The following is a 13116-nucleotide window of genomic DNA, read 5'->3' as shown; positions in this document are numbered from 1 at the left end:
GTAAGTGATATGCGCTGGGATCACACACACAGCGGCTCAGTCCCGAATCACTGCTCGTGCGCTTCACTCGCGCGCTCTGTGAGCTGCACAGGGCCGGAGTGCGCACCCTCCAGAGGGCACTCGCTGTTCAGGGTGGAGTGATTTGGAGCGCAGGATGCCTGCGGAGCCGAGCGTATCCGTGTACTGGTGTTGCTGTGTGCACGCGAATCGTGTATTGGTGTTGCTGTGTGCACACTAATCGTTTTAAAAACGTTAATCTGATGATCCGCTGATACGGTCTAATGTAAACCCCACCTAAGGGCACGCACTGGCAAAACAGAGAATGCTCTCCAGGTTGACCTTCATGAAATGCTGCAATATCAAATGGCTTGTTTAACAAATGGCGCTAAATGACCCAGGGGTACCCCAGTTTTTGCCACAAGGTCAATCATCTGGCCACTAACATCTGGAACATGAGCTTATTGTCAAGGAATGAAGCTCTCCCAATTTTTTTCTGAAGTGAAACTAGTGACAGTTAATCATATACTAGACACCACACTCTCAGAAAATAAAGTACATTATTGTAACTTTAGGGGTACAATGGCTTGTCACTTAGGCAGTACCTTCCAAGGTACTTATTTGTACTGTTTATATACTGCTTGGGAACACATATGTACCTTTTTGGCCCTAAAAGACCATGAGTTGGCCAAGTGGTTAGCATGTCCACCTCTCAATCGGGAGATCGTGAGTTGGGTCACACCAAAGACCATTATAAAAATGGTACCTACTACCATCTGGCAAAGCACACTGCAATACAGATGTGAGTGGGGAGTCAAACTCTCGCGGTTACCAGAGGACCAGCCCCCCACTATAACCCTAGCTGAGGGCTATGGAAATAGAGATCGGTGCTGCACCCATGTGCCTCAAAGAGCTGGTTAGTACTGGGACAGGAGACTGCCTGGGAAGACCCGATTCTGGTGTGAGAGGGACTTTGACTTTTGTTGGCCCTAAAAAGATACACATTGTTACCTTGAGGTCCAATAATAAACCCTAAGGGGGTACATTAGTGTAGATTGTACCTTGGGGGACAGAAATGGACTCCTACTGTAATCCTATTTCTGGCAATGCAGATACTAGATAGGTACCATTCAAACTTTGGACACACCTACTCAAATCATAAGGTTTTCTGTAGTCTAATTATTTTTTTTCTGCATTATGGAGCAGTATGGGCGGCACGGTGGTGTAGTGGTTAGCGCTGTCGCCTCACAGCAAGAAGGTCTGGGTTCGAGCCCCGTGGCCGGCGAGGGCCTTTCTGTGTGGAGTTTGCATGTTCTCCCCGTGTCCGCGTGGGTTTCCTCCGGGTGCTCCGGTTTCCCCCACAGTCCAAAGACATGCAGGTTAGGTTAACTGGTGACTCTAAATTGAGCGTAGGTGTGAATGTGAGTGTGAATGGTTGTCTGTGTCTATGTGTCAGCCCTGTGATGACCTGGCGACTTGTCCAGGGTGAACCCTGCCTTTCGCCCGTAGTCAGCTGGGATAGGCTCCAGCTTGCCCGCGACCCTGTAGAACAGGATAAAGCAGCTAGAGATGATGAGATGAGACGTGAAGTGACTTTTAATTCATAAAAATAAAGAAAAAACATTGAATTCGAAGGCGTGTCCAAATTTTTGACTGGTACTGTATGTGTTGCGCTGCCTGGTGCTGCTGTTTGTTCGCTATCTGTTTGGTGTTTGTGTGTTAGATCGCATGGCACTTGTCATTTTTAGCCTTTACCTCCTTTTCACAAGAGGCTTTGCCTTTTGCCAGGCCGCCACTGTAAATATGAATTTTGTTCTTAGTGACTTGCCTTGTTAAATAAAGGTTAAAAAAGAGAAACTAGATACTTAACCACAGACTGTTGTACAAAGGTAGTCATCATCTTTAGACTCTTCCTCTTTTATTTCCTTCTTAAGAACTTCTCCACTGTGTTCGTCCACGTGGGTCACGTGTTCCGCACAGCTTGATGTTCTTCCACCTAAAACGTCAAAGCTTATTTTTAAATACACTCTAGAAACCCTGTTCTATTACAAAGATAGTCTTTATCTTTACGTTCTTCTTTTATTCCATGCTTCTGTTGGTCTGCTAGGGGGAAATGTCCGCTAAAGCTTAATATTTTTAACCTGAAATTCCATCAATTTATGTATCGTACAAAACGGAAAAAAGTCTGAAATCATTGGTTGTGATTGTGCCCAGTCAGCAGAGAAGTCTACGTGAGAGTAAAATAAGTTATTAAACCCCATACAGGACTATAATTCAACCTGATATCTTACTGAAGTAATCTTCATCTTCAGATTCTTCTTTCTTCTGTTGGTCCACAGGGGTCATTCCTTGAGAACCTGATGTCACTTTGCCTGAAAGGCGATAATCAGAATTTAAAGTAAAAAAATGCAACACGTAGAACACAATAAAGTAACGTGGACTGGGACACTTATAACTCACAACCTGATTACTCAGCATCAGTTTGTACTATAGCATGCTGTGCTGACTTACAGACGTAGTCTTCATCTTCAGGTTCTTCCTTTTTTACATGTTCATGATGTTCCACAGAGATGGCGTCTCCCAGAGAGCTCAAGGCCTCTCCAATTAAAGCTGCACACGTTTCTCTCTGCACATCGTCACAAGGCTAATTACCAAACAGTAAGAACATGTACAGTACTGTGCAAAAGTCTTAAGCACCCTGGTTTTTTAATCCAAACTTTGTTATAGATTTCTATTTTATGACTTTTACATCATCAAGACAAAAACATTTTAGAGTCCAAACGTTTGTTTTCCAGCACAAAATTAAATTTTACAGGGGAAAAAAAAGTTTGTATCTGAGCAGCATATTCCATAAGAGAGCACTTTTCAGATGAAAACATAATGAAGGCTGCTGGGTTTTAGTGTAAAATGAAGAAGTGAGTGTGACAGTCTCAGGCCCTGTCCACACGGCAACGGATTCAGGTGAATCTGATAAAATTGTTTATCGTTTCGGCTTGGCGTCCACACGGCACCGGCGTTTTGGGTGCCCCAAAACGAAATCTTTTGAGAACGGGTTCCAGAGTGAAAAAATCTGGCAATGGTGCCGTTGCGAAGTCGTCTGGATGAGTAGAACGGATTTGCTTACGATGACGTTACAACCACATGACTGTCAGTGCTTCATGCTGAGTAGAAGTGTAACGAACTCGATGCGAGTTGTCAACAAATCCTATAACTTGGTTCATGAAACGCGCTTACAAAATATTTTCACTGTGAATATTTATTGTGTAATGGTGCAAAGTGAGAGAGAGAGAGAGAGAGAGAGAGAGAGAGAGAGAATAGCCCTTAGGGCAGCGTCTTTAGTCCAAACACTGCGGAAGCAGTACCAAACCACGCACCGCCCGTGCTCTTTCCAAAAATAAAAACAATCCTGCCAGCAAACATAGGAAAAAAAAAAGGAGCGATCTCACCTCTTCAGATGTTGGTTTAAGTCCAACAATACATTCCTCAAAAAGGGTGTAGAAAAACAAAGTAATCCATCAACGTGTAGCATTCAATTTATTCCGGGCCATTAAAGAATTCTGGAGGATATCAGAATGTTGGCGTACCGGCTTCCATCTACCCCCGTTCATTCCTCTTTCCATGTCTTTCGTTTTACGCTACTGATTAATAATCAAAACTTTATGTGGCTGATGCTACAGAAGAAGGGGTTTATGCGCATGCGTCTACTTCTTCTATTGTTCTGGTGTCTCCGATGGGACCGTCTTACAGCGCACGTAGAGGTGTGGCATGTGTATTGCATCGTTTTCAGCAAGCGTTGTGTTACCATATGTACCTGAAATTTTACTGATCCGTTGCCCATGTGGACGCGATATTTAAAAAAAATTATCTCGTTGCCGTTGTTGTGTGGATGTAGCCAAAGTGTCCAGAAGAACTGCGGCTGGTTCTGTAAGATGCTCAGTAAAACCTACAGATCATTTCCGCATAAAACTGCACTCACTGGACCTCAGACTACTTTTTTTTTTTAAAGCAAAGGGTCGTCTCACACCAAATATTGACTTTGTTTCATTTATTATGGCTCACTGATTACTGTTTATAGTATTTTTTTAAATGTCGAAACATTTCATTTCATTATTTTTTGAGCCAGTTTTGGTTGACAGCATTTTTTTTACATGCGCCGAAGACTTTTGCACAGGACTGTAAGTAGCAAAGAAATCAACAGTGTTTATCCTGAGGCTGGAATCGCATATCTTATCCGTACATTTCAGAATTAGCTTCTACTTTCATGTTTACTTAAGCACATCTTTAAGCTAGCAACAGGAAAACGCATTACCATCGAGTTACACAGCAAGTACAGTAAAATGCGTTTTCATGACTACTGATTATCAGTTCACTCCACAGTAACGAGGTTCATGCAGGATGCATGCTCATCTCATCTCATTATCTCTAGCCGCTTTATCCTTCTACAGGGTCGCAGGCAAGCTGGAGCCTATCCCCAGGATGCATGCTTTTTAATCAAATTCCTTACCATTAAAATCAGTTGCTTTGCACTCAACATTTCCATAAACTTGATTAGTTGTACATTGTAAATAATTACAAGTTTGAATATATGAAAGCTTTCTATATTTCTATATCATGAGTAAAATGAATGTATATATAGTCTTACATTGCTTACACATCTGTACTGAGGGATAGACAGGTTCTATTAGCTTTCTAGCTTATATAATAGCTCATGAGCAGGTTTCTGGTGAACGAAAGACAGTTTGTCTTTCACGGTGGTGTAGTGGTTAGCGCTGTCGCCTCACAGCAAGAAGGTCCGGGTTCGAGCCCCGTGGCCGGCGAGGGCCTTTCTGCGCGGAGTTTGCATGTTCTCCCCATGTCCGCATGGGTTTCCTCCGGGTGCTCCGGTTTCCCCCACAGTCCAAAGACATGCAGGTTAGGATAACATGGGGCGGCCAGGCCTGAAGTGTGCTTGAGCGAGGCACCGAACCCCCAGCTGGTCCCTGGGTATGTGTGTGTGCTCATTGCTCACCTGTGTGTGTTCACTGCTTCAGATGGTTTGAATGCAGAGGACGAATTTCACTGTGCTTGACTGTGCATGTGACAAATAAAGGTTTTTTTTAGTGAAGCCATATGATACTGTCATGTGTAGCTCGCACTGGTAATATGGTGTTTTAGTGCCAACATTGGAACAATTGAAAAATTATGTAAAAACAGATCCTCTTTGGGGGAACTGATCGATACGTTACTCCTATCACTGGGACAACTCTCTGTTTGGTCTCGAAATCTGTGCTCCAATTTAAAATGGATGCTTTACACTTTTTGCTTTAAGACTTTATTGTTCCCATATTTAGTTCTGTGAATCAGCAGGAGGAGTGTTTGACGTTTTTCTGAACGAACATGGTCTAAACTGTTGTGACTATGGAAGAAAGAGCCCAAAGTCTTTATTAGCAGACACTCTAGAATTCTGTAAACTAATACAATTCAAACAAAGAATGATTTAATTTAGAAAGAATAAAGGAGACGCATTATTTCAGTAAAACAATGGCAGCTCAGTCTGAACTATTAAAAACATCTGTATAAAATGTTTTGTTCTCGTATTTATGAATTTGAAAATATTACAGTCATAATCTACAAGAGTAGATGGAGTGATGGGTTACAAATCAAAGCCATAAAGATTTTCCCCGTTCTGTCACTGAGTCGCTTGATTGCTCTTCATTCTCATGTTTCCTGTGAGCATCATCTATACCTGTATCTATCTACAAGATCTATCCAGGTATTTAGCAGACACTCTTATCCAGAACAACATACGACATACCCAGAGCAGCCTGGGGAGGAGTTGGGGGTTAGGTGCTTTCCTGAAGGCATCAGCTTCAGCTATTCCTGGGAACTGAACCAGTCAGTGCGTTTACATGCACATCCAAATCAAGCTACTGTCGGTAATCGAGCTAAGGGTCCCAGCAGGGGTGCCAGAGAAATCCAATCCTACATGCACACAAGGAAATCGAGCTATTGTGTGAGGTACATTGTGCACCCGAGCCACAGGTGGCGCTACACGCCCCATCGTGTTGGTACACTTCCGGTTGTCGTCATGAAGAAGAGCTATTCAAGAGTATAAACAAAGTTATCAGTTCCGTGTTCCGTGTTCTCTTCTGCTGCTCGCTACTACTACTGTTGTCATGCCGACCGAGGCTTTTGTGTTTCCCGCTTGTGGTCTCGTCACTCGTCACTTCCGGAAGGGGCAGTGCTGAAGTAAGTAGCTCGACTACGTAGCTCGATAGGGTTTACATGCACTAAGTAGCTCAGCTACAATCGCATAATCTAGGTCGCGTAGCTCGATTACGAGAAATCCAGTTTGGTTCGATTTCAGCCGAGCTAAGGTGTTTCCATGGCATTTAGAACTTCAATTTCAGTCGAGCTACGGCAGAAATTCGATTTTCTCTATGTGCATGTAAACGCACTGAGTGACCTTTTGGTGCCAAAGCTGCTTCTCTAACCTTCAGGCCACGGCTTCCCTGCATTACATATAGTGCTGTTTACTGTTCTTTATTAATCTAAAGAACAATAAACAGTACAAAAAGGCCAATATTTGGCACGACTATCCTTTGCCTAAAGTAGTCTTGGGTACAATTAATATCATTTTATAAGGAAATTGGTTGGTAAATTTTTCCAAACATCTTGGAGAATCTGTTCTTGTAAGTGGTCTATTATGTAATGCATTATTTTCTTTACTGACACATTTTTTGTGTAGCATTTAATTTTTCTTTTTTTTTTTTAACTGATCCAATAAAGCAGAAGTCATCAAAAAAAACCAACACTCATTCATTCTCTTTCTGTACCGCTTATCCATTTGCGGGGAAGCTGGAACCAATCCCAGGTGACATCAGGTGAGAGGCGGCGTTCACCCTGAATGGGTTGCCAACACAGAGAGACAGACAGCTGTTCACACTCGCATACACATCTATGGGCAATCTAGAGTAGCTAATTGAACTAATCTGCATGTCTTTGGACTATAGATAGTTTTCACTGACGTCACGGCATTCCAGGGAACGCCCTCCAGCCGCCATCTTGTGGGGCAAACAAAACGGACCATCGCCATTACCGGCTACGTTATCTCGGACGAATTTATGAAGTTATATAGTCAGTCTTCTAAAATAAAGATCAATGTCGGCAAAATCAAGCAAACAGAAGTATATAGATACATTAGACAACATCTCACGACAACGGTATGCAGCCAAACTGGCCTTGATTGGGAGAATTGACCCCTATGAAGTGGACAAAGATGCATTTTCAAGTGATTATGCAGGGCTGCCAAAGCCTGAAACTGACTTCATCAAACTTTAAAGGCTGTCTGATATATACAACTTTATATATTCACAGCGCACCTTTTGGCGGATGCCGCCTGAATCGCGCAGATCCGATTTTTTTTTTTTTAGGGGGGTCGTTGGAGTGTCTGATTATAATTTCAAAGTAAATTCTGTATTAAAATAACTAAATAAGCAAATCCATTACAGTCCATGAAACAGGAAGTATAAGGATGAGAAAAAAACAGTTTAAATCGGAAAGCTGCGCACATATGCGCAGTCCTGCACACCGCTCGGGCTGCGCAAATGTGCGCAGCTTTCTGATTTAAACTGATTTTTTCTCATCCTTATACTTCCTGTTTCATGGACTGTAATGGATTTGCTTATTTAGTTATTTTAATACAGAATTTACTTTGAAATTATAATCAGACACTCCAACGACCCCCCTAAAAAAAAAATTGGATCTGCGCGATTCAGGCGGCATCCGCCAAAAGGCGCGCTGTTTGCATCCCAAACACAAATCAAATCATACAGAATAGACCTAAAATGTTTTTCAAAAATGACCCTTGCGTGAGTGAAGTGACAAGTGTCAAATAGAAATGTGACAAACGAGCGATATTAAGTGTACATTACAATGTAAACGTACACAGCGGTTCCAGTTAGGCATTCTCCAGAGATTGTTCACATGATGTTTTGGTTTCCAAAAACAAACTTAAACACAATTGATTGTTTATTTAAACAACTTACCACTTATAAAATGATCGGAGCAGACTTTGCTGTGTTTGGAAGGCTGATAATCCTTGCGGTTGATTCTTGCAAGCCATAGATTTCTCCGTTGTATGCTGAGTTTCTTTGTTTGCTCGCCTTCGTGCTCCTGTACAGTGGGAATTCCATAAAAGCTCCGCTTGACTTCATCATCTGACCTATTACGACAGCCGTGAATACAACAGGTGTGCACCATTGCTAGCTTTAAATAGCCTGCTTGGGTTCTTTTGAAGACTTTGTACTCGTGCGTTACAATGTGTGCTCAGTGACCCGTACGGTAAGCTTGACCCGCAAGATGGCCGCCACTAGGGAATCCCCAACTCTGTGACGTCATGTGAAAACTATCCATAGGAGGAAACCGGTGCACCCGGAGGAAACCCACGCAGGCATGAGGAGAACAAGCAAACTTCACATAGAAATGCCCCTGTCAACTGCGAAGCTCAAACCCAGAACATTCTCGTTCTGAGGCGACAGTGATGACCATTACACCACCATCCGCAAAAAAATAAAACACAGAAGACAACAACATTTTATTTCAAGGAACTATCTCACAAATAAACAAACTGAGCTAAAAGTCAGTCTTTATGTCTGTCCTTTATAAAAAATCTGCATGTTGAACTTAACGATATAAACACTAAAGTGATGAAAATGGACGGGACTATTTTTTTTTGTCAGAGAGGCCGCCATAACTCCATCGTGTGTGATGTCATTTCCCGCGAGCACAGCGGAGGTGTACAAGTGCTATACTAGACTATAGTATAATATTATAGTCTAGCGTGACTTCTCGTTCAATTTGTTTGCATTTCTCCACAAAAAAATATGGCAAAGCAGTATGAGAAAAGGAATCAAAATAAAGTAGTGGCTAGTTTATTGCCTGTTTATTTAAAAATATATATACTTACCTGCTTATCTTCCATCTGTTTGATGCATGACACAGTATGTTGTCGTGCTGTCTGTGCTTTGTGGTGAAACAAAGTCGGGATCGCGTCTGGCTTCAGTTGTCGTTTCTGCCTCGTGTCTCGCTTCTTCCCAGTGATTTTTTCATACAAGTCCTCCACAAAACAATCTTCTGTAAAATGCTCACTGCACAATTTGCTACTTTTTCCAGGAGTAAAGTTTTCTCGCTTTACTTGATGAAGCCACTCGGCCAAACGTCTTGGTTCCTTCAAAGGATAGCCATGCCATGATAGTCCCAGTGTTTTCTTGGGTCCCGAATCATGGTTTTCACACTTGTAAGCGGTGCATTTACCCATCCTTGAGAAGATATAGATGAAGACACTACTTCTTCACAAACCACTAGAATTATATGACTTAAAATGTAACACACAGACAAAATAATGCTTGTGATAATAGCTCTGGCTGCACGCAATGGCAGATCCAGGATGGAATGAGGAAGACGTGCGGAATCCTACGTCACGCAGCATCACCCTTGTTTTCATCTCCTAATACATCCATACATTTGGCTAATCCAGTACGGCCGCACCCAGGGAAAAGGCCCAACGGACTAATGTTACAACGTTAACATGTTTTTTAAGCTCAAGTCCGCATAACTTTTTTTCATCTAGAACATCTTGTATTAATATATAATGATGACATTTCATAACCTCGTAATTTCCAACTTTCCTGGTTAATTGCTTTAAAAAAATCAGGGCACTAAGGCTTTTTACACTAAGGTACTGGTGTGTGTGTGCGTATGAATGTACACAGTATATAATCTATAATGTAAAACTCCTTGCAGTGTTTAAAGAAATACTTACCTCAGTCTTAAAAGCAGAACACAGTGAAAACCTCAAACACAAAAACAGTAAGTTTTTATTTTTAAATCTATCAAATCAGTTACAGTAAAACCCTGTCAGATTTTAACGGAGGCGTGATTAGCGCAATCAAAAATCTCAGCTTTTGACTCCATGAAATAAAAAAAAAACAACAACAACCATTCTGCTTCTTCTTCTTCTTCTACTGTGGTTTATTTGGCAGCTTGAACACTATTCAGCACATTACTGCCTCCTACTGCAAGAAAACAAATCTGAGGGATCTATGGGTGTTTCTTAATGCCAGTGATGTTTACTTTCTTAGGATGGTTCCTCCCAAGTCAGAGCCTTCAAAGGTTAGGCATGACTCATTCCTAGCATTCGAAGCACCCATAATGGAGCCGTGTAGAGAGTGTGCAGGCGTGTGTCTTCTTCTGCTGAACTTTTTAGCAGCTTACAACCTTAGCATGTGGGCGGCACGGTGGTGTAGTGGTTAGCGCTGTCACCTCACAGCAAGAAGGTCCGGGTTCGAGCACCGTGTCCACGTGGGTTTCCTCCGGGTGCTCCGGTTTCCCCCACAGTCCAAAGACATGCAGGTTAGGTTAACTGGTGACTCTAAATTGAGCGTAGGTGTGAATGTGAGTGTGAATGGTTGTCTGTGTCTATGTGTCAGCCCTGTGATGACCTGGCGACTTGTCCAGGGTGTACCCCGCCTTTCACCCGTAGTCAGCTGGGATAGGCTCCAGCTTGCCCTCGACCCTGTAGAACAGGATAAAGCGGCTAGAGATGATGAGATGAGATGAGATGAGAACCTTAGTGCATTAGGGCATCATAGTGGTGCAGTGGTTATCACTGTTACCTCACAGGAGGAAGGTTCTGGGTTCGAACCTCATGGCTGACAGGGGCTTTTCTGTGTGGAGTTTTCACGTTCTTCCCGTGTCTGTGTGGTGCTCTGGTTTCCCCCACAGTTCAAAGACATGCAGACTCGGTAAGATACCCAGCCACTGGGGTTGTACAAGCAAGTGCATTCTTAGTGCCTGTCCCAAGCCCGGATAGATTGAGGAGGGTTGCGTCAGGAAGGGCAGCCGGTGTAAAACCTACACCAAATCAAATCTGCGGATCCAGATGTTCTGCTGTGGTGACCCCAGTGTATTAGTGTGTTACTGCCATCTGTAGGACTGAGGTGTGAATACTTTAAATTGAAAGAAAGAATATTCAGTTGGTATTTGAAAGAATGGTCATTTCTAGAAATATGAAAACCGCTTCAGTTATGGATCATATCCCAGCAGGATATTGAATGCTGACCCACATTTTTGCCACTTTAACGAGATCTCCATTTTTTCCTGCATATTCCCTGCATCCCACAAGTGCACTTCCCCACAGTAAAAACATTTTCCAGACTGATGTTTTCCTATTAACCTTAGACCACAGTTGAGGTTTGTGTCCCCTACATGCAGTCGTGTTGGTGTGCGTCACTGAACAGGTCGCCTCGTACATACGCATAGGATTGTGGGTGATTTAAGAACATTGAGGATCTGCACATGGATCCTTGAAGTATCCTCTGAAAGAAGGATGCAGTCCTTGGTAGAATTCTAAAGATTCTTGACATTGGATCTGTCCTTCAGCAGGATTTGATGACGTGGCATCCATGAAACGCAGCCTTTAAAGGACACATCCTTGACATTGAGAAATACTGTATGTATTACGGTCAAATCCTCGCGCTAAGGCCGAAGGTTGTTAGGAATTCGAGGACAAACTTAATAACTTCACTTTGTTTGTCCTTTGAGCCTAGAAGAGTGGACAGTGAAGATATGGCCACACCTAAAAATAGTACATGTGGCACCGTTTCAGGGACCCTACAGAGTGCACATAAGCCAGGTTTCCATTACACTACTGTGTTTCCTTTTCAATTTTGTGAAATATTGCTTTATCAGATCGGTTCTACTGCAGTACAATAATCTGCACAACAGCAATGGATTCAAATACTTTACAAAAAGAGTTCCAGAAAACCTGGAAAGTGGAGTGAAATCACCGGGCACTGCTAAGGCCCTGGTCACACTACAGCTTGCGATGGGTTTGTGAATACTTGACGACGAAAAATTGGTTGCATCACCATCAATCGTGTGATGCACGCTGAATGTTATCCAAGCTTCGTGAGTTGTTTTTTTGGCATTTCTCCACCTCATGAGTGGCCAAAAATGTTGCAAAAAAAATTAAATGCATGCACTGAAATTGGGTGACGATGTTTTCATTGGCAAACTAAGCAGCAAATACTTGTAGGTACACTACCGTTCAAAAGTTTGGGATCACTTTGAAATGTCCTTATTTTTGAAAGAAAAGCACTGTTCTTTTCAATGAAGATCACTTTAAACTAATCAGAAATCCACTCTATACATTGCTAATGTGGTAAATGACTATTCTAGCTGCAAATGTGTGGTTTTTGGTGCAATATCTCCATAGGTGTATAGAGGCCCATTTCCAGCAACTCTCACTCCAGTGTTCTAATGGTACAATGTGTTTGCTCATTGCCTCAGAAGGCTAATGGATGATTAGAAAACCCTTGTACAATCATGTTAGCACAGCTGAAAACAGTTGAGCTCTTTAGAGAAGCTATAAAACTGACCTTCCTTTGAGCAGATTGAGTTTCTGGAGCATCACATTTGTGGGGTCGATTAAATGCTCAAAATGGCCAGAAAAATGTCTCGACTATATTTTCTATTCATTTTACAACTTATGGTGGGAAATAAAAGTGTGACTTTTCATGGAAAACACAACATTGTCTGGGTGACCCCAAACTTTTGAACGGTAGTGTAGGTTTAGGGAAACAAGGCCACCAAACGCCTCATTTTCATCGATGACCATCGCGAGCTGTAGTGTGACCATAGCCTAACCCATTTATACAAGCTGCCACTGTACACATCCTCTTTATTATACCAACACAAACATAAAATAAGGATAACCACAGCAGCAAAATGAAAACCTGTGTTTGATAAACGTTGGATGGCAAAGCCAGTATATGTTCCTATGTGATTAACATATTGCTCCAGCAGGTGGCGCTTTAACATTAACTCTGCCTTAAAATCACAACACATGAAGAGGAGGTGCAGGTTTTGTTTTTTTTAAGGCTAACAGTTAGCGGCTCAATCCCAAATGTGTGTCTCCTTCCCTGGAAGTGCAGCACACAGAGAATGATCCAGTGGAGGATTCACCCTATGGAGTTCACTACACACTCAAAGAGGAGACATTTGGGATTCGGCCGCAGGACAAACTGGGGGAGCTGGTTCAACTGGAAACACAGTCCCTTTAGCTGATTGTTAGTTTAT

General features: G+C 42.4%; 1 protein-coding gene across 1 annotated transcript in view; it reads right to left on the bottom strand.

The window, feature by feature from the left end:
- Positions 1-13116, bottom strand: part of LOC132882484 (zinc finger protein 850-like) — a 122916-nt gene that overhangs the window by 36297 nt on the left and 73503 nt on the right. Inside the window, exons 11-14 of the mRNA XM_060915600.1 lie at positions 8945-9323; positions 2509-2623; positions 2289-2369; positions 1868-1993 (exon numbers count right to left, since the gene is read on the bottom strand). Coding sequence (XP_060771583.1) covers positions 1868-1993; positions 2289-2369; positions 2509-2623; positions 8945-9323 — 701 coding nt within the window. The remainder of the gene's footprint in view (positions 1-1867; positions 1994-2288; positions 2370-2508; positions 2624-8944; positions 9324-13116) is intronic.

This window comes from Neoarius graeffei, chromosome 3 (genome assembly GCF_027579695.1).
Source record: "Neoarius graeffei isolate fNeoGra1 chromosome 3, fNeoGra1.pri, whole genome shotgun sequence".
Lineage (NCBI taxonomy): Eukaryota > Metazoa > Chordata > Actinopteri > Siluriformes > Ariidae > Neoarius > Neoarius graeffei.
The sequence above is the reverse complement of the archived record's forward strand: the minus strand, read 5'-3'. Positions and strand labels throughout refer to the sequence as shown.